The 20,090-nt window shown below is 51.4% G+C and overlaps 1 protein-coding gene across 5 annotated transcripts; it reads left to right on the plus strand.

The window, feature by feature from the left end:
- The first annotated feature begins 113 nt into the window (after positions 1-113).
- On the plus strand, positions 114-19,574 carry Pld3 (phospholipase D family member 3). 5 transcript variants are annotated; one of them, XM_047529461.1, is made up of 13 exons: positions 116-234; positions 10,298-10,330; positions 11,220-11,311; positions 11,416-11,490; positions 11,578-11,720; positions 12,165-12,348; positions 14,312-14,432; positions 14,510-14,637; positions 15,705-15,905; positions 17,334-17,473; positions 18,040-18,205; positions 18,879-18,978; positions 19,072-19,574. In XM_047529461.1, the coding sequence occupies exons 3-13, from the start codon at positions 11,285-11,287 to the stop codon at positions 19,257-19,259; spliced, it is 1,473 nt and encodes a 490-aa protein (XP_047385417.1). In that variant the 5' UTR covers positions 116-234; positions 10,298-10,330; positions 11,220-11,284; the 3' UTR covers positions 19,260-19,574. The 5 variants fall into 5 exon arrangements, with proteins under 5 accessions (XP_047385420.1, XP_047385417.1, XP_047385419.1 ...); XM_047529463.1 differs by lacking the exon at positions 116-234 and adding an exon at positions 8,432-8,488; XM_047529464.1 differs by lacking the exon at positions 10,298-10,330 and having other exon boundaries at positions 114-234.
- Positions 19,575-20,090: the final 516 nt, after the last annotated feature.

Raw genomic sequence — 20,090 nt, forward strand, 5'->3', positions numbered from 1 at the left:
CCGGGCCGTCACCAGCGAGAGAACGGCGGGTCGTCACGTGATCGAGCCCTGTCTCCCTGACGTTTTCCTCCGCTCGACGCTAGCGAGGAGCTCGGCCAATGAGAAAGGCGCAGGCCCGGCCCCCGCCTTCCCGCAGTCCAGCAGGAATGCGCCTGCGCGCAGGTGGGGCAGGAAGGCGGGGCTCCAGCCTAGAAGGTGCGTGCGGGGTCCTGGAGTGGAAGACCTGGAGTGCAGGTACTGCGCCATCCGAGGCACGGCGCCTCCGCTGCCCTCCTTGTATTATCTTCTTTTCTATAATGCACCCCTCCTCTTATGTCGTCCTTGTTCTTTTTATGGCACCCATTTCTTCTCATGCCGTACCCCACTTAAATCGTCACCATTCCCCTTGTGTTGCCATCACCCTCCTTCCGTAACCACCAATCCCTTTAATTCGCTTTCCTTCCTCTTAAGTCCTCATTGCCATGATAGGTACAGTTGCTCTCTTTAAGTCGTCATCGCTTTATGTCGCCTGCATCCCTCTTTTTTGCCGTTTCACCTTTCTGAAATCCTCACTTCTAAATCGTCACCTTCGCACACCCCTATCACCATGGCCCCCTTAGACATTTATCGCCCTTTCCTTATGTCATCGTTCCTCCCCTGCCACCATTGCTCCTTTGACAGTCGCCATCTGTGCTTCATGCTCCTAGTTTTCTCCATAAAAAGACCACTGGCCTCACAGTTGATTCTCTTCCCTCATTTTCTCCATCATTTCCAGAGGTCGGTTTCATATTCCACCATACAGGGTACAGAGTTTGTCATTTGGGGTGTGTCAGTACCCGGACTCCACCTCTAAACCCTGGGGTAACCTGGACCAGCTTATCACTCCTCTCCAATCCCTTTTTCCTCATCTGTGAAATACACACAAGGACACCCATGCCAAGGATGAGTGTGGAGAATCTGCAAATTAATTCTTATGACATGCTCAGCTTGACATGATGTTTGGGCTCCTATTGTCATTAACCATGTCATCTGCGTCCAGTCACCTTCATCACCTTCTCAGGATGGATCCTCCCCCTTCCCAGCTGCACTCATTCCTGTGGTGTCTTCCCTCCTCATTGTTGTGACATGCTCTGCCACGGCAGCCACACCACCTCTGGATCTTCAAATTAACCTCACATCTGCCATGATTACCACACATGAACCTTGCTTCTGTAAATACTTAATCCTTGTCTCTTTATTTTGTTGGATTGAGTGACCCCACCCCCAAAATGAGAGCATTTAGCTAGAACTGTGGGAGTAGAGTTTGGCAGGGGAGACTATAGTTATTTTAGACTCAGATCTCCTGGGTCTTAGTCCCAGATTTAGCAGTCCTGAGTCCTCAGAGAGCCTGAGTCTTATTCACTCATCTTATCTTAGGCAAAGTAGTACAGTGGTTAGCGGTGTGAGCCTTGGGGCTGAAACACCCTGGTTCACTTTAGCACTTAGCACTTAGTACTTAAAGAGCTGCATGACTTTGGGCATGTGGCTTAACCTAACTCTGCCTCAGTGTATCTGCAATACAGAATGAAGACCCAAGTTATTCATTCAACATGTTTCTCAAGCATGTGCTGTGTGTTCAACACAGTGCTGGGCTTTGGAGACAAATCAGTGAACAAAATAGAAAAATCTGTACCACCATGCCTGGCTAGCCTGTGGTTTTATATAGGATGGTGAAATAGCCAGGCTCTGTGGCACACGTCTGTAATCCCAGCAGCTCGGGAGGCTGAGGCAGGAGGATCTCAAGTTCAAAACCAGCCTCAGCAATTTAGCAAGGCCTTGAGCAACTTAGCAAGATCCTGTCTCTAAATAAAATTTTAAAAAAGGCTGGAGATGTGGCTCAGTGTTAAGTACCCTGGCCCTGGTACCAAAATAAATAAATAAATAGATAAATAAGATGGTCTGGGAAAGTTTTCTGACATTTTAACAAAAACTTGCAGGAGAGGAGAGAGTGGTGTGGCTATCTCAGGGAAGGGCGTTCTAGGCTTAGAGAACAGCAAATGCAAAGGCCCTGAGGTAGGAAAGTACCCGGAATATGTAAGGAGTAGCAGAAGGCCAGTGAGAGGGAGATTTGTGAGGCCTCATTAGCCACAGAGAAGACTGGCTTTTATTCTGAGTGAGGTGGGAGCCACAGGAGGATTTGGAGCAGAGGAGGAACACAGTCCAATGTGACATGAAGCTCGCCCTGAGCACCAGCAGCTCCAGAACTTCTACCCAGGATGGATTGGCAAGAGGCGGCCTTGTTGAAAAGATATCCTTTATATTTGGACAAAGCTTCAAATACCCCCATCAGATTTTTGGAGGGGGAGTGGGGTATTGGTGATGTTTTTGAGAGGCAAAAGCCACTACTGGTTCATGGTATCAGGGAGGGCAGGTGGGTGGGCAGCTAGGATCTACAGATTATAAACAAAAGGAAAGGCAGTTGTCATGGGGCCTCTGTCCCTGGAACCCTGAGACAGCCTGGGTTCGAATCCTGGCTCACCGTTTCCTAACACGTAGCCAACCATGCTACGTGTCAGCCTTTAGTTCTCTTGTCTGTTAAGTGAGATTTTAGAAAGGACTGTTGTGAAAATTAAGGATAGAAAGTTCTCTGAGCAAAGCTGCTCCTAATGTGGGAGCCTATCCTGTCCCCCACACCCTGCACCTTCACAGGCTCACACCTCCCTGAGGGTAGCTGGGTCCGTCGCAGGAGGTGATGACAGGAGATCTGCTGCATTTTATCTGCTCGTGAATTGGTTTCAGCAGTGTACTGTCCTCAAACGGGACTGAGTTCTGGGTTCAGATTCCCCAGCTGACCAACCAGTACTGCTTCCCTGAATCCTGACACCCATCTGAAAAACAGGGGTGGTGATAATATTCCTTGCCGAGACTCGTCCTGTGTTATTTTTTTAACTAGAACGCTACCAGTTTCAGTTGCGATGCCACTTTCCCTCCACTGCTTTATTTTTCTCCAAGTCATGTACCATATATTACTCCTTCATTCTTGCTTACCCAGGAGAATTTCATTATTAGAGGGATTTTCTTTTCTTTTTGGGAGGGGTACTGGGGATTGAACCCAGGGGCACTTGACCACTGAGCCACATCCCCAACCCTTTTTATATTTTATTTAGAGACGGGGTCTTGCTGAGTTACTAGGGCTGGCTTTGAACTTGCAATCCTCCTGCCTCAGCTTCCTGAACTGCTAGGATTACAGGCATGTGCCACCACACCCCAGCTTGTATGGCTTGTATCCCCATTTTTGAGAGGAGGGTTTGTCAATGAGTGGTCACTGAATAAGTGTAGTTGACTGAATAGATGAATGAGCTGACCTCCGAACACCTGGTAGGTACTGTTCCTATGCTCACTGGTGCTAGGGACACAGTGGTCATGGAGATGACCTGGCCCTGCCTCATAGAACTCATTAGCCCAGTGAAAGAGATAGACATGTCACCAGGTAGTGCCAGCCCAGAGAGATCAGGGCCAAGATGAAGGAGACAGGGGCAGAGTGTCAGGAATGGGATGGGGAGGGACTGGGGACTGTGGGACCCCCTGAGGAGATGCCTAATCCAGCCGTAGGGGTTAAGGGGTGTTCCGTGGAGGAGGCGGATCGTGGGCTGAGGCGGGTGTGCCGCGTGGAGAGGAGGGAAAGGTGCGGCCAGCAGGAGAAGCAGCACTGAGGGTTGGTGATGTGTGTGGCTGCAGTGAGAAAATGAACTAAAGCAAAGCCAGGAGAAGATCATCCCAGGCCCGGAGCACAGTGGGGAGCTGGGACTGTGTTCTGAGGATGCTGGGGAGCCACACAGAGTTTCTGAGCTGGGATGGACAAGTCAGGTTCAGATGGAAGGAGGCTTGGAAGGTTTAGTTAAAGCTGGGAGCCGTGGGAGGTGACCAAAGTGAGGACCCAGGTGGCAGAGGCCAGGTTGGAGCTGGGCGAGGGGTGGGTGGGGAGGGATCATCAGGAGGCCAAGTGGGGTCTTGGACAAGGCCCAGGACTGAAAGAGTCAGGGATGGCTTCCTGGAAGAAGTGGCATCCAGGCGGAGACCTGAAGAACGAGTGGGAGAACTCTCCTTGAAATGAATACCCGAGGCTGGGGCTCAGTGGCGGAGCACTTGCCTAGCGTGTGTGAGGCACTGGGTTCCATCCTCAGCACCACATGTAAATAAATGAATGAAATAAGGTTCATTAACATCTAAAAAAAATTTATTTTTTTAAATGAATATCTGGGCTGGGCACAGTGGTGCATGCCTGTAATCCATTGGGGATGGTTTTTGGACTTATTTAATTGTTTTTCAGACCAAGTATCCTCTCTCCCTACAGGGGTACTTATCTTAAAGGGTTCTTTGAAATAAAAGATCTGTTTTTTAAAAAAAGAAAACTGTTTGCCAAAACTAGAGTACTGTTTTCTGTAGAACTGGCCATCAACTATTGATTGTTCAGTCCAAAAGGATCTGTCCCATCAAGTGAAAGAATGAGTGGGATAATTTTCCTTAAAATGAATACCTGGACCGGGCACAGTAGCACACACCTATAATCCTAGCGGCTCAAGAGGCTGAGGCGGGAGGATTGAGAGTTCTAAACCAGCCTCAGCAAAACAAGGTGCTAAATAAAATACAAAATAGGGCTGGGGATGTGGCTCAGTGGTCAAGTGCCCCTGCGTTCAATCCCCGGTACCAAAAAGTAAAAATAAAAATTAAAAAATTAAAAAACTTGAGGATATTTTTGTCTTAAACCATTTGGAAGACCTGTCAATTTCTCGATGATTCATATACGCCTCAGCAGTGCCTTGCTCTTTTTTTTTAAATTGTTTTTTCTTAGTATACTTGACAGTAGAATCCATTTTGATAACATTATACAAGTATGGAATATATCTTATTCTAATTAGGACCCCATTCTTGTGGATGGACAAAATGCTGGGGTCCACTTAGGTATTTTTGAATGTGCCCTGCTCTTTATTTTCTGCTGGCTTGACTCCACCTTGAACTTCCCCCGCTGTCAGCTGACATGCAATTATCTGCACCCACCCAATCTGGTCTGGGCCTAGAACACAAGCCGGTTATCATTGTGAATAAAACAAGTGTCATTCAGTCTATAAAGACATCTAGGAAAGTCTTCCCTCAAAGTTTTCTATTCTCCTGTATTTCTTCTGCTTTCAACAAACATTTATGGAGAGATTCCAGTGTGCAAGGCCCTGAGAGAAAGGAATAAATCAGATACAGACTGTAGCTCTTTCAGGGGCACGTGAATCTCTTATTGGTGATGGCAGTGTGTACACGGTACTAGGGTCGGTCACACAGACCTAACCAACCAGCATGTATCAGGATTGAACTTGGAGTCTGCTGTTCATGATCTCATTGACCTTTTTTAATTTAATTTTTGTGTGTGTGTATTAGGGACTAAACCCAGGGGCACTTTACAACTGAGCTACATCCCTAGCCCTTTATATTTTTATTTTGACACAGGGTCTTGCCAGATTGTCCAGGCTGACCTGAAACTTGGGATCCTTGTGCCTCAGCCTCTAGAGTCGCTGGGATTACAGGCATGCAGCACCAGGCCAGCTTGATCTCATTGATTCTTCCCAACAATGTGATGTTGGTATTATTTATCTCCAGTTGATCAGAGAATGAAAGGGGCTCAGAGATGGGAGTCTCTTATTCAGAACCAAGCCCTGAGCCAGCAGGGCTGTGGACTCGCCCACGTAACCATTTGGAGATCCCCGTTTAATAGATGAGGCCAGCAGAGATCAAAGAAGTAAAGCCCATCCATGCCCAAGGTCACTTGGGAAGAAAGTGGCAAAGGCTTTGAACTTGAACTCTTAGATCCCAAGTGCTGCTGGTGAAGGAGAGATCAAAGCTCCCACGGTCACTCTCGCAGGGACGTGGGATGCTCAGGAAGCACATATCTGAAAAGCCCAGAGGGTTTTGCTTCCTCCTTTTCTGTGGGCTGTGGTATCACACCTCAAGGAGGCCATGACCACAAGCCAAGGGGCCTCAGGGGTATTCTGTGGGCTGGAAGGGGACAGGCTTCCTGGCTGTGGTGTGCTCCACATCATCAAGACAGCAGAGCACAAGGATTATCCTGGCTGGGTTGCGCAGGAGCCCTGTGAGGGTTCTGGGGTCCTGGGAACACAGGCACCAAGGAGGGCTAAGCAGAAACGCCAATACCCACCACAGGGTCTAATTCAGTTTTACTGCTTAACCCATCTGAGGGTGGAGGGAGCCAGATTCCTTCTCCCTGTACAGGCTGGGATGCCCAGCTAGGAGCCCGGGCCTCATTATAATTTAATTTCTATAGAAATTATGCATATTCAAGCCAAACTTGATGGTACACACCCCTTTTTTTCTTTAGCCACACTGGGAATTGAACCTAGGGGTACTCTACCACTGAGCCCAAAAGTTCCCAGCCCTTTTTATTTTTTATTTTGACACAGGGCTTCTCTAAGTTGGCTAGGCTGGCCTTGAACTTGCTATCCTCCTGCCTCAGCCTCCCAAGTTGCTGGGGTTACTGGTGTGAGCCACCACACCTGGCTTCAGTGGCTCTTCTTACACTTGACCTTTTTTGGGGGGTGGCACTGTGGGTGAAACACAAGGCCTCGCACATGCTAGGCAAGCTCGTCATCTTGAATTTTATATGTTCAAAACCACACCCCTGATCTTTTCCCCAGACATACTCCTCCTTAGTCTTCCCCTGACCAGAGCACCTCTGTTCTTCCCTTGGCACAGGCCAAAACCCTTAGAGCCGTCTGGATGCCTTCCTTGTTCTGAACACACACCCAGTACAGAAACCCCAGCCGATCCACAGTCAGAAAATATCCAGAACCCACCTGTCCTCCCCTGGGTGTCCCCATGGTCCTGTCCACCCTCATCTGCCTGAGTGCTCCCAGCAGCCTCCCTGGCCCCGCACAGCCAGGGGGAGCCATGAAAACCTGTGCTAGCGTCTTAGCGCTGCGGTAATGACAGCTTGAAACAAAGAAACTGTGTTCTCCCAGTTTCGGAGGCCAGAAATCTAAAATCTCAAGGTGGTGGTGGCAGGGCCACACTCCCACCAAAAGATTTAGGGGAGAGTCTGTCCCTTGCCTTGCTGAGTTTCTGATGGCTCCCTGTATCCCTGGGCTCGTGGCCACATCACCCCCATCTCAGCTTCCCTGGTCACATGCCTCCTAGTTATATTCTGTCTCATAAGGACATTTGTCACTGTGTTTAGGGCCTACCCAAATAATCCAGGATGATCTCATCTCAAGATCCTAAATTTAATGACATCTACTTTTTTCAAATAAGGTCACACAAGTTTCAGAGGTTATGCCACTGGTCATATCTTTTTTTTTTTTTTTTTTTTTTTATTCTGGGGATAGAACCCAGGGGCCCTCACTATTGAGATACATCCCCAGCACTGTTTATTTTTTATTTTGAGATAGGGTCTCACAAAGTTGCCCAGGCTGGCCTCAAATTGGGATCCTCCTGCCCCAGCCTCCCAGTTGCTGCAATTACACAGGTTTGTGCCACTGTGCCCTGCTCAGACATATCTTTTTTCAAAGCCACCATTCAACCCACTGCTGCACCCCATATGCACCTAATTCTCCTGGGAACACACCTTGACCCTGTCCTACTCTCCACAGTCCAAGTGGCCCTGCAGGATCTGGCTCTGTCACGTCTCTGACTCATTTCCCTCTCTCCCCAGCCTGTTCCACCACAGATACACTGTCCTCCTCGCGCTTCCCATCCACACCTGGCCAGCTCCTGCCTTGGCCTTGGTACTGACCCTTTCTCCCCCGGAAGTCCATGTAGTACCCTCCCTCCTTCCCTGAAGTTTTTCTCTGGTATTCCCAACTCAGTGAGGCCTTACTGACCTCCTTGTTAAAATGGCACACCATTCCACCCCACCCCTCTTCCCCAATTCTCCACAGCAGATATTGCCTCCTAGAATATTCCATTCATCTTCAGCATCTAGGGGGCAAGTGTTGGCTCCACGAACCCAGGGATACCAAGATGTTCATATGTTCAAATCCCTTGTATAAAATGAGGTACGACTTGCATACAACATACCCACATCCTCCTGTACACTTCAAATCTTCTCTAGATGTAGTATCTAATACAATGTAAATGCTACCAAAATAATGGTTATACTGTATTGTTGGGGAATAATGGCAATGAAAAAGTCTATACATGATCAGTACAAACATGATGTTTTTGTAATATTTCCAATCCACAGTTGGATGAATCAGCAGATACAGAACCCATGAATACCGAGGGCCAATTTAGTATCTTACTGGTTGTGTCTTCCCTCGTGTCTGTTTTATTCACAGCTATGTCCCTCAGTGCCTGAAACAACACTTGGTGCACAGCAGATACTTAATAAATATGTGTGAAATTAATGAACCTAATGAAAAAGACACTATTTTCACCATGCCCATTTTGCAGAAAGGGAAACTGAGGCTTGGAGGCATTACCACTTCTCCTAAGTCAAAAAGTCATGCAGAAGTACTGAAGCTCAGGTTCAGTTAAGTATCTGACTCCAGCACCCACCCTTTTAACTGCCTTGCCAATCTAATCAGATCTAAACTGCCACTCTGTGGTATTAGGAAGGTCTTTGGTATATTGTTTTGATTAAAAAAAAAAAATAGAACTACAATTAGATACCCATCCTTACAGACCCGTAACCACTGTACAACTTGAAAGCCAAAGGGCGCTTACAATGTGAATAGTGCGTCTGTTCTCTTCCTGTCCTTGGCCTATCCTGGCCATTCCAGTTCCCAATGCCCCTCTGTTTTATTTTTATTCATCGTGGCTCCCCTAATTTCACTTCACCTGCTGTTTCAACCCCACATTCTTAAATAAAACATTTCTCACCAATGCCTTCAAAAATTGAAGTCTGATATCTCCTGCCCCCCCCTCCCCACGACACTCTGGCCCACTGTTACCTTCTGGTTCTGATAGCCTCCTCAGTTTCAGATAACCTTGGGCTATTGCCCTTTTTCTTGCAGGATCCTTTTTAACCCATCCCTCTTTGGTAAAGGAAGAGTTCTGGAATTCTGCCCTCCACTATTGAGATCAGATGCTAATGGAGAGGGGTTTTCCAGTTACTCCTTCAGATCTGGGCTGGATCTTAGAGTGAGGGGAGACCCTAGCTACCTTTTTGAGATTTTCTTCTTCTTCTAAAAAAAAGAAAGCAAGCATTGCATTCCTCTAATTAAAAAAAAAAAAAAAAAAAAAACTAAAACCAGCAACACCTGTGTTCAATTTATACTTTTTTTTTTTTTTTTTTTCCTGGTACCAGGTATTGAATCTAGGGGTACTTAACCACTGAGCCACATCCCCAACCCTTTTTCATGATTTTTATTTTGAGCCAGGGTCTTGCTAAGTTGCTTAGGGCGTCCCTATGTTGCTGAAGCTAGCTTTGGATTTGTGATCCTCCTGCCTCAGCCTCCCTGGTTGCTTGGATTACAAGCCTGTGCCTCCGCACCCGGCTATACTTATTTCTTAACCTGTTCTGAGATGTTTTCTATAATTCTCTGTAAGTAACATTTCATAATTTTCATAATTTGAAAATATTTCATAATTTTCAAAAAGAAAACAGTCCTAGTACTGTGGCATAGGCCTGTAATCCCTGCTACCCTCAAAGTTGAGGCAGGAGGATGGCAAGTTCTCAAAATTTTAAAAAGCTCAGTGGCAGAGTGCTTGCCTGCCATGAAACCCTGGGTTCAATCCCAAACACTGCCAAAAACAAAATAAAATTTAAAAAAGGAAATAAAGAGGAAGAAAGGAAATAGATTTATAAAAGAAAATAGATTTATTAAAAAAAAAAAAAGAAGAAGAAGCAATTCCGAAACCCTCCCCAAATCCCACTCTTTTTTAGGCAACCACTTGTGACCCTTGTTTCTCTCAATAATATTCCTTTTCTGCAGGTATCTGTTGACTTCCTGTGTGTTTAAGACACGGGTTGAGAGGAGAGAGAAGGGAGGGGGAAAGGGGTCTCCAATTTATTTCTACAGCTGTGGCTTTAAATCCTGCTTGGGAGATATGAGATTGGATCCAGAAGCCTAGACCTCAAAAATATTTTTGTCTTAATCCCTATAAAAATATCAGTTGGCTTGAAAAAAAAAAAAAATCAAACACTGTAATCCACACAGACTCCGACAGAAAATCTACCACTACCTTCCTCCACCTCTCTTCCCATCCCTAGCGTGGGCTGGGTCTTCTGCTGATTTTGTCGCTTCATCTCCAAATTAGGCTATTCAACCTTGATTTTCCCCATCTTATTTTATAAACGTTTTAATTATTAATTTTTATGTATTTATTTCTTGACTAGGTAATGCATGCCCACGGTACAAAAATTCACAAGGTTTGTAGACCAGAAAAGATGTGGGGTCCCCATTTTTCTGTGGTCTTCCTGCCCCTCCTGGGGGATTGGGGTGGAGTGTGGCAAAGTCCATCCCCCAGCCACACACGCCCCTACCCGGGCCAGGTTGGCGGACTGCATCTGGGGGGCCGAGCCCCCCTTTTCGCTGCAGTGAGTTGGGGCTGCCGCTCGCACTGCGCAGACTCCCCGCTGCAGTGGGCGGGGCCTATGGGACCCCGCCCCTCTCCTCCTTACCTCCCGCCCCTGCTCAGCCTGTTGGGGCAGAAGCTGGGGCCCCGCGGAGGTAGCAGCAGACGCCTGCCGAGTAAGGCCGAGGTCCTTCAGGGGAAGGGTGTGCGGGGGATGGGCTAAGCGGTGGTGGGGAGGCCCTGGTGGTCCTGGGCTCGGAGCCTGAGCTGCCTTTTGGGGTGGGTACCTAAGGGCGCGGGCAGAGGAGCCACCTGGAAAGTGCCCTGAGTGGTCCCCAGGGTTAAAAAAAAACAGGCACAAAGACTAGGGGCTCCGCAGACCCCATCCAGGGCAGTCTTTTGGAGAATGTCTAGATTAGAGCTCAGAGGAGGGATAAAGGAGGGTGCTAGTGGGGAGCAGCGTGGTGGCAAGTGGGGGGGGGGGCAGGGTGGACGCCAAAGGCGGGCAGGGGTAATACAGTGATGTGAAGAAAGCAGAGGCATTGAATCTTAAGGGATTTCGAAATCCCTGCTGACCAGCGACCAGCTTCCTCTTTTGGGGGTGGCAGGCATGGTGCCAAGGGCCCCCGTGATCATGGGCAGAGGGACTCAGTGAATCCCACAAGCCCAAGACTAATCTGCCTTCTGTGATGTCCCTCAAAAGCCCAGAACAACCCACACAGTGCCTGCTTTTGTTCCCCCAGTTCGGAGACCCTGACACACCCACCTTTCCTCCCGGGCTCCGCATATCCCATAGCTGCAAAGCAAGATGAAGCCTAAATTGATGTACCAGGAGGTAGGTGGATGGGGACTAGTGGGGATGGGCTGGGTGCAGTGGAGGGTTGGAGACCCTCGGAGCCACGCTGTCGCCCCCCTCCCATCCCCATCCCCATCTCCCAGCTGAAGGTGCCTGTTGAGGAGCCAGCCAACGAGCTGCCCATGAATGAGATTGAGGCATGGAAGGCTGCCGAGAAGGTAGGAGCCCTCCGCTACGCTTGATCTATCTCAGGGGTGGGTCGAGCTGCCCACCATGGGTGGCTGACTGCCTCCTCTTCCCCACAGAAAGCCCGCTGGGTCCTGCTAGTCCTCATCCTGGCGGTGGTGGGCTTCGGCGCCCTGATGACTCAGCTGTTTCTATGGGAATACGGGGACTTGCATCTCTTTGGGCCCAACCAGCGCCCAGCCCCCTGCTATGACCCCTGCGAGTAAGTGGGAAGGGGAAGCTGGATGGAGGGGAGGAACCCTGTGAGGTTAGGGACACTTGAACACACCCTAAGCAGGACCTGCACCCAGCTGCACCCAATGCAGTGAGAGAGGGAAGAGATTGCAGGAACCCAAGTGCATGCCCACCCCGCTTTCCCCCACACGCAGTTTCCATGACAGCCACAGCGTCATCTTCTATGCAGGTCTGTGAACAAATAGACAAGCAAAGCACACCATCTTCCATCCACATCTGTGAACGAAGACATCCACTCACGCAGTCTTCCTACCACATCTCTGAACAGATAAATGCCCAGACACAATCACGAGTAGAAGCACAAACACAAATACACACAGCCTTCTTTCCATGTCCCTGGGCAGACAGGTGAGCGCTCATCCCAGCCAGTCCTCTCCAGGCTCATGGCTGATACTGTCCCCACCACCCCCAGAGCAGTGCTGGTGGAGAGCATTCCTGAGGGCCTGGACTTCCCCAATGCCACCACGAGCAACCCCTCTACTAGCCAGGCTTGGCTGGGCCTGCTCGCCGGTGCTCACAGCAGCCTGGACATCGCCTCCTTCTACTGGACCCTTACCAACAATGACACCCACACGCAGGAGCCCTCTGCCCAGCAGGTACCTGGTAGCCTGGGCCCTGGCTGGCAATGGAGGGTGGTGGTAATGGGAAGAACAAAGGGGTTTCCCCTGATGCCCCAGGAACAGATGGGCATGTCTCATGTGGCAGATTGGACACAGGTGTTTGGAAGCAACTGTCTGCACGTGGCCTTCTGGACTGAGGCCGTTTGTCACGATCATCTGGAGGCCTCTGAATGTCAGGGTGCGGGTTTGGTTACGAGGAATTAGCGTGGCAGATGTCACTTGTCCACAAGCTGTCCTGACCCCCTCACACAAAAAAGTAGAAGAGAAAGGCAAGTAACAACCTAGCCTTGAGTCAGGCTGCCACCTCCTAGCTGTGTGACCTTGGGCGGGTCACCTCTCCTCTCAAACTTCAGATTCCTTATTTGTAAAATGGGACCAACAGCTGGGCATGCCTGTAAACCCAGTCACGTGGGAGGCTGAGGCAGGAGGATGGAGTTCAGCCTCAGCAATTGCTCGAGGCCCTAAGCAACTCAGTGAGACCCTGTCTCTAAATAAAATATATAAAAGGCCTAGGGATGGACTCAGTGGTTAAGCACCCCTGGGGGTCAATCCCTGGTGCCTAAAAAGTAATAAAATAAAATGGGGCCAACATATAGCACCTATTTGTGCAAATTTTAGCACAGTGCCTGGCACAGAATCTGCCCTTTGTGAGCATTGTCATTAAGACACCCTCATTACGGGCCGGGCTTGATGGCACACCTGCAGTCCCAGGGATTTGGGAGGCTGAGGTGGGGGGATCATAAGTTTGAGGCCAGGCTGGGTAAGTTAGTGAAACCCTGTCTCCAAATAAAAAAATAAAAAGGGCTGGGGTTGTAGCTCAGTGGTAGAGCACCCTGGGGTTCAGTAGTCAGTACTATTAAAAAAAAAAAAAAACACACACACACACACAGAAATTCTCATTAGGTTTGCAGACAAACTTTAAAAATCAAAAAAGCTTCATAACTTGAAACAACCTAGGTAGATAACCCCTACTGTTGAAAACCATGAGCACGTGATCCTTCTGATTTCTTCCCCCTGCTGCCTCTGTTTGTGAGAGGTAGACTTAAAATTTACTAAAATCTCAGGGGGCCTTAAATACTACCTTAAAAAATAAAGTTAAAAACCGTATGAATTGCCAAGCATGGTGACACACACCTGTACTCCTAGTGACTAGGGGGGCTGAGGCAAAAGGATCCCAAGTTTGAGTTCAGCCTCAGCAACTTGATGAGACCTTGTCTCAAAATACAAAATAAAAATGGCTGGGGGTGTAGCTCAGTGGTAACATGCCCCTCAGTTCAATCCTCAGTACTGCAGAAGACAAAAACCATATGAGCTCACACCCTTTGGGGGCCCCCGCTGAAGTGGATTGGAGCACCCACCTGGAAGCAGATTGCTCAGGTTCCAATTTCCTTTCACCGCTGCATTCTCCAATTCTGTTTCCTCTTCTGCACCTGGGGGATTGTAAGCAGCTCTGCTTCAGGGTTGTGAGAATTCAGTGAGATCAGGCATAAAGGGGCCTAGGGTGGGGGCTGGTGTACAGAAGGCACCAGGGAATTGTTGGTTCTTTCTGTCATTGGGGTCAGTGTGCCTCAGTCGGTAGTTTCCTGGACCCCCGCAGCCGGAGCTTGCCCCAGTGCCCTGTGTGATGCCTGGAGACCCCTGCATTGACATTTCCAATGTGCTGCATCTTGGGAAGGTCCCTGGAGGGGCAGAAGGTTCAGAGAATCCTGGGGGCACAGATCTGAGCAGCCAGTGACTTAAAGAGGTAGATGTTTAAGACAGATAAAGAAGCGTTTGAATATTTTCATTTGTAAGGGTTTTTTAATTTATACAGGCAAACGTAAAACCTATTGATTATTAATCATATCTCAAAGCCAGAGCTCCAAACAATGCCGTTGAGGTGCCTTGTGGGTTTGACACTCTGGCTGGCCCCACTCCTCCAAAACTCCCCTCCCTGCAGGGTGAGGAGGTCCTCCGGCAACTGCAGACCCTGGCGCCTCGAGGGGTGAAGGTGCGCGTCGCTGTGAGCAAGCCCAATGGGCCCCAGCCACAGGCGGACCTGCAGACCCTGCTGCAGAGCGGTGAGCAGGGCGTGGCAGGGGTGGCAGGCCCGGTGCTGCCCACCTTGGCCCCTGACTACTGCCCCTGTCCGTCACAGGTGCCCAGGTCCGCATGGTGGACATGCAGAAGCTGACCCACGGCGTCCTGCACACCAAGTTCTGGGTGGTGGACCAGACCCACTTCTACCTGGGCAGTGCTAACATGGACTGGCGCTCACTGACCCAGGTCTGCATGCATCCCGCCCACCTTCCCTCCTAGACGCCTCCCTGTCTGCTGATCATCCAGCCTCTAGCTGTACCCCTCCACGGTCCAGCATCCTCTCTGCCCATTCTCTGCAGTAGTTTCCTTCCTGCCTCATACTAGAGCTCCCTAAATATTCCCCTTGCCAGCCCTCTGTTGCTCTCCCCCTGGGGTTCCCTCTGGTCCCTGATGGCAGCTGCCAACTGCATACAGGGCATTCAAGGCCCTGTCTACCCATTTGGCCTTCAGTACACATTCCCTGCATGCCTGTTCTGAACCCAGCTCTATCCTGGGTGGTGCTGGGAGCATGTGCTAACAGGTGGACGTCACTGGAACTCCAGTTCAGTATGGAGCCTGACCTGTCACCAGGCAGTGAGCCCAGAGGGCTCAGGGATGGAATGGGGGAAATAACTGTGGAAGCCCACAGGAGACATCTGACCCAAAGTGGGATGTGAAGAGAGTTTTCCCCAAGAAGGTGATAACTAATCTGATATCTAGAGGATCAACAGGAATTGGCACAAGACAGGGAAGAGGAAATCAGCTTAGGCAGTGATGTGAGGGTAAGAGAAGACAGGACATGAACTCACTAATTCATTTCAATGAATAGTTCTCCAAATCCCTAGTCTTATCAATTACGCAGGGAGCTGCTGAAGATACTGTGACTGAGACATCTCTGTGCCTGTCCTTCCCACTGGGGAGATGGGTTTGTCACCAGAAAGAATGGTGAGGGAAGAATACTAGGAGAGCCAGGGGGGTGCATGGGCAGTTCAGGGAGGCTTCCTGGAGGAGGAAACACATCAGCCTGGACCTAAGAATGAGCAGGAGCTGGCTCTGTGCAGGGTTGAAGCTGCAGCACATGCAAAAGTTCAGGAAACCTGGAACTCTGGAATAACTAAATGATTTTCTTCAAAACTCAAGTTCACGCCTATGAATTTCAGTCGGGGTGGGATGGGGGAAACAGTGGGCAGAGCACAGCTATTCAGTGTAGGGGAGCAGACCAAGAAGCAGACTGGTCTGGGGGTGTCCCTGGACTCAGTACTGCCCTCCCGCAGGTCAAGGAGCTAGGCATAGTCATGTACAACTGCAGCTGCCTGGCTCGAGACTTGACCAAGATCTTCGAGGCCTACTGGTTCCTGGGCCAGGCAGGCAGCTCCATCCCGTCCACCTGGCCCCGACCCTATGATACCCGCTACAACCAAGAGACACCAATGGAGATCTGCCTCAATGGAACCCCTGCTCTGGCCTACCTGGCGGTGAGTCTGGGAAAAGCAGGACCTGTCACGTCCTGGCTTGTGTCACCCAGAGCCTCCGGCTAGCCCTGCCTGGTGATTTGGGGGGAGGGGTGTCCTGACTTACTGGCCCCCACCCCTGCTCACTCTGCTTCCTCAGAGGCCCTGGGTCTGTGTCTCAACTTCCTTGAACCTTGGTTTCACTAAGAAAATGGGTCTCCTAGTATTTCCAACATCTGGGTAGGGGATAACCGGTTTCACGCACACCAAGCTCTCCATGTGGTCCAGGGCAGCCACAGGCAGTTCTTTCCATTTAAATTCTTTAAAATTAGAGGCAGATGTGGAGTCGCACGCCTATAATCCCAGAGTCCCAGAGACTCGGGAGGCTGAGGCAGGAGGATCACCAGCTCAAAGCCAGTCTTAAAATAAGCATTACAAGATGTGCATCATGTATAAGTGATTAGAACAGTAAAAAAAAGAAAAAGAAAAACCAGATCAGTGATTAAGTGCCCCTGGGTTCAATTCCCGGTACCCAAACAAATAAATAAAATCTATGAATTAATTTATATTAAACATAATGAACAACTCAAATCCTCAGTCACATGAGTCACATTTCAAGTGCTCAGTAGCCACATGTGGCAAGTGGCTACCACGTTGGACAGTGTGGATGCAGGACATTTCTGTCACCTTAGAAGGTTCTGTCAGGCGGCCCTGACTCTTCCGGTAGTGGATGCGGAGCACTTTAGATAAGGGGCTGCTGTATTAGCTGCTGATATTGTCTCTAGTTGGGGGGCCACCTGGATCCTCCGAGCAAGTCACCTGGCTAAGACCTGAGTTACCGTGGGAGCTTGGTTCATTGGGGTCCTCAGCTACAGTGGTCTCCACGGAGTCAGGGCTTCCTCCATGTCCACTTCCCCTTCTAGAGCCTCAGTTTCCTCACCTATTCTGAAGATTGAAGGAGCTAGCCGAAGGGCCTGGGGTTGCACTAGACATTGAGTTGCCCAGTCAGAGCCGGCTAGGAGACAGGGAAGAAGAGTGGGATAGAGCTGAGGTCCTCAAACCTGTGTGTACCCCAGAATCTCTTGATGCTGCACTCTGGTTCAGGATACTGTGTGCAGAAAGGCACAGGAATTTGCATTGTACAAGTTTCCAAGTGATGTTACTGCTGGTGGATCAGAGAAGTGCCAGGTCAGAGCATAAATTCTGGGACCAGGCATCCTGGTCTCAAATCCTGGGTCCATTTATCAGCTGTGTGACCTTAAGCAACAGCTGTCTGTTCTTAAGCAGAACCTGTCTGGTTCTGTCTCCTCACCTGAAACAGAGCAAGCCTCTCTCCCCTGCGCGGAGGCTGAGAATTCAGATCTACAAGACTAGGCTCATGGTGAGCTGTCCCTATACAGGATCCACTGTGACCTGGCAGGAAAATTGTCTTGACTCTCCCTTCACCCCCAGAGTGCACCCCCACCCTTGTGTCCGAGCGGACGCACCCCAGACCTGAAGGCCCTGCTCAATGTGGTGGACAGCGCCCGGAGTTTCATCTACATTGCGGTCATGAACTACCTGCCCACCATGGAGTTCTCCCACCCGCGCAGGTAACGCTGGGCACGTGGACAGGGCGGCTGGGGCAGGGAGTCCCTGCGCGGGCGGGCAGAGGGGTGATGGCTCCATGGGAACCCCCAGCAGAGGAGAGACGGGGAGGTCACAGGAGACAGGGCTGGTGCCTGAGGCGGGAGAAAAAGGGGTTACCAGGGGGTGAGGATGCGGGTGGGGGGAAGCATGGGTGTCGGGCCGGGGCAGGAGCAGGCTGGAGGCCTGCGGCAGGGGTGCCGGGGAGGGGCAGCGAGGCAGGGGCACAAACTGGAAATGGGAGGAGGGTCTGGGGAGAAGGCCAGGGGTCCTGGGCTTGGGGCACAGGGCTGGGTGTGATCTGGGATCCGGGGGATGGTGGCTGGAGGGCGGTGAGGTGGAAGGCCGGGCTTGGGGTGCAGTATGGACAGCAGGAGCAGGAGACCAGGGAGCAGTGGAGGCGGGAACGGGGCTGGGAGTCCACGACGGGCGCTCCAGAGGTCCGGGGCCTCTGGAGTCGACGCAGGGCCCAAGCGGGGGTCCCGAGGCTGAGGACGGAGCCTGTGGAAACGGCCGCCCCGCTCTCCCCCAGGTTCTGGCCTGCCATCGACGACGGGCTCCGGCGGGCTGCCTACGAGCGGGGCGTCAAGGTGCGCCTGCTCATCAGCTGCTGGGGACACTCTGAGCCCTCCATGCGGTCCTTCCTGCTCTCCCTGGCCGCCCTGCGGGACAACCACACCCACTCCGACATCCAGGTGGTGAGCACCCACCCCGGACCACCCACCTCGGCCCCCGTGCAGGGCAGTGCTAGGGACACAGCCCACATGGAGCTTTCGTGACATCTGACGAGGAAGACCCAGAGCCAGCCATGCCGTGAGGGAGGAACCATGGGTCATGGCTGAATGGGGAAGCACTACTTCTCTGAGGCTGAGGGGTCAAGGGGTCAAGGAAGACTTTTTGGAAAAGTAGACACCCAGCTGGGTGTGTTGGCCCACGCCTGTAATCCCAGCTGCCTGGGAGGCTGAGGCAGGAGGATCCCAAGGTCGAGGCCAGCCTTGGCAATTTAGAAGAGACCATGTCTCTTCTAAAAATAAAAAGGACTGGGGATGGAGCTCAGTGGTAGAGTGGATTCGATTCCCAGGACTGAAAAAAGAAAAGGATGGAAGGAAGGGAGGGAGGGAAAAGAGCATAAGAGATGAGATTTCGGGGCTGAACGGGAGTCACTCCAGGGAGAGCAGGGCTGCAGGTGGGACAAGGTCCTCCCTTCAGCCGGCATTACTAAGGACCCACTATGCTGGGCCCTGCTTTGGCCGCAGGGATCCCCCAGGCCTGCAGACCTGGTTACACACCTGTCTGATCCTGGGGCTTCTCTGACTCCTCACCTGCATCTCATGCTCATGCCATCCCCCACCCCTGCCATATTCTCTGCAGAAACTCTTTGTGGTCCCTGCGGATGAGGCCCAGGCCCGAATCCCGTATGCCCGTGTCAACCACAACAAGTACATGGTGACTGAGCGTGCCACCTACATTGGTGAGTGTCCCGAGTACCTCCAGGGATCTGAAGAAGGGAAGTCCCTGCACCAGGGCCTGGCCACCACAGGGCCTTACTCTCCGCCCTCCCTAGGAACCTCCAACTGGTCTGGCAGCTACTTCACGGAGACGGCGGGCACCTCGCTGCTGGTGACGCAGAATGGGCGCGGTGGCCTGCGCAGCCAGCTGGAGGCTGTTTTCCTGAGGGACTGGGACTCCCCTTATAGCCACGACCTGGACACCGCAGCAGACAGTGTGGGCAATGCCTGTCGCCTGCTGTGAGGCCTGATCCAGAGGACAGGCTGAGGCCTGCGAGGCCCCATGGCCCCAGATGCTCTGGGTCCTGGTCCCTGTCCCCGTGACCCCGCTTCTGTCTGCCCCATCGTGGCTCCACAGGCTCTCCCCTGCGCTCCCGCCTCTACCTCCACCCCCAGTGGCCTGATGCTGTGGCCCCGGGACCTAGCAGAGCTGGGGGAGGGATCAGCCCCCAAAGGAGTGGGGGTGCATGCTGGGCCTGGATCCCTGGCCCACCCCCCTTTCCAGGGCAAAGAGGGCCCAAGATTATAATAAGAAGTAAATAATTGTCTGTATAGCCTGCGCCTGATTGAGTGGTGTGAGATGGGGTGTAGGGTAGGGACGGCTGGCATGGGCCTCTGCTGAGGCCCATGGTTCACCACACAGTGGGCTGATATGTGCTAAGCCCTCAGTGTGTGACCAGTGTGGCCTGGCATGTGCCACACACGGGCTGGCGTGTGCTCAGCATGCGGCGTGACCATGTGGCCTGGCACGGACTGAGCACCTGTGTAGCCAGCATGGGGTGGCATGTGCTAACACTGAGCATGCTCCCAGGTGATCAGCCTGGGCGGAGCCATCACCGTCCCAAGGGTGGCTGGACAGCATGCTGGATGCTGGAGCGCTGCCCGGCCTGAACCCGCTCCTGCCAGGCGCACTCCCACTTAGCACATGCCGAGCACGGGTGAGTGCATGCCCAGCCCAGAACACGAGGACGGACGAGGCACCGAGAGCCTCGGCATTTGGCGAACTCAGATGAGCGTGTGCTGAACACAGGGCGTTCTCAGGGGAGGTTCCTAGGTGCCCAGCGCTTGGCATGTT

Source organism: Sciurus carolinensis, chromosome 16 (assembly GCF_902686445.1).
Source record: "Sciurus carolinensis chromosome 16, mSciCar1.2, whole genome shotgun sequence".
NCBI classification, from domain to species: Eukaryota; Metazoa; Chordata; class Mammalia; order Rodentia; family Sciuridae; genus Sciurus; species Sciurus carolinensis.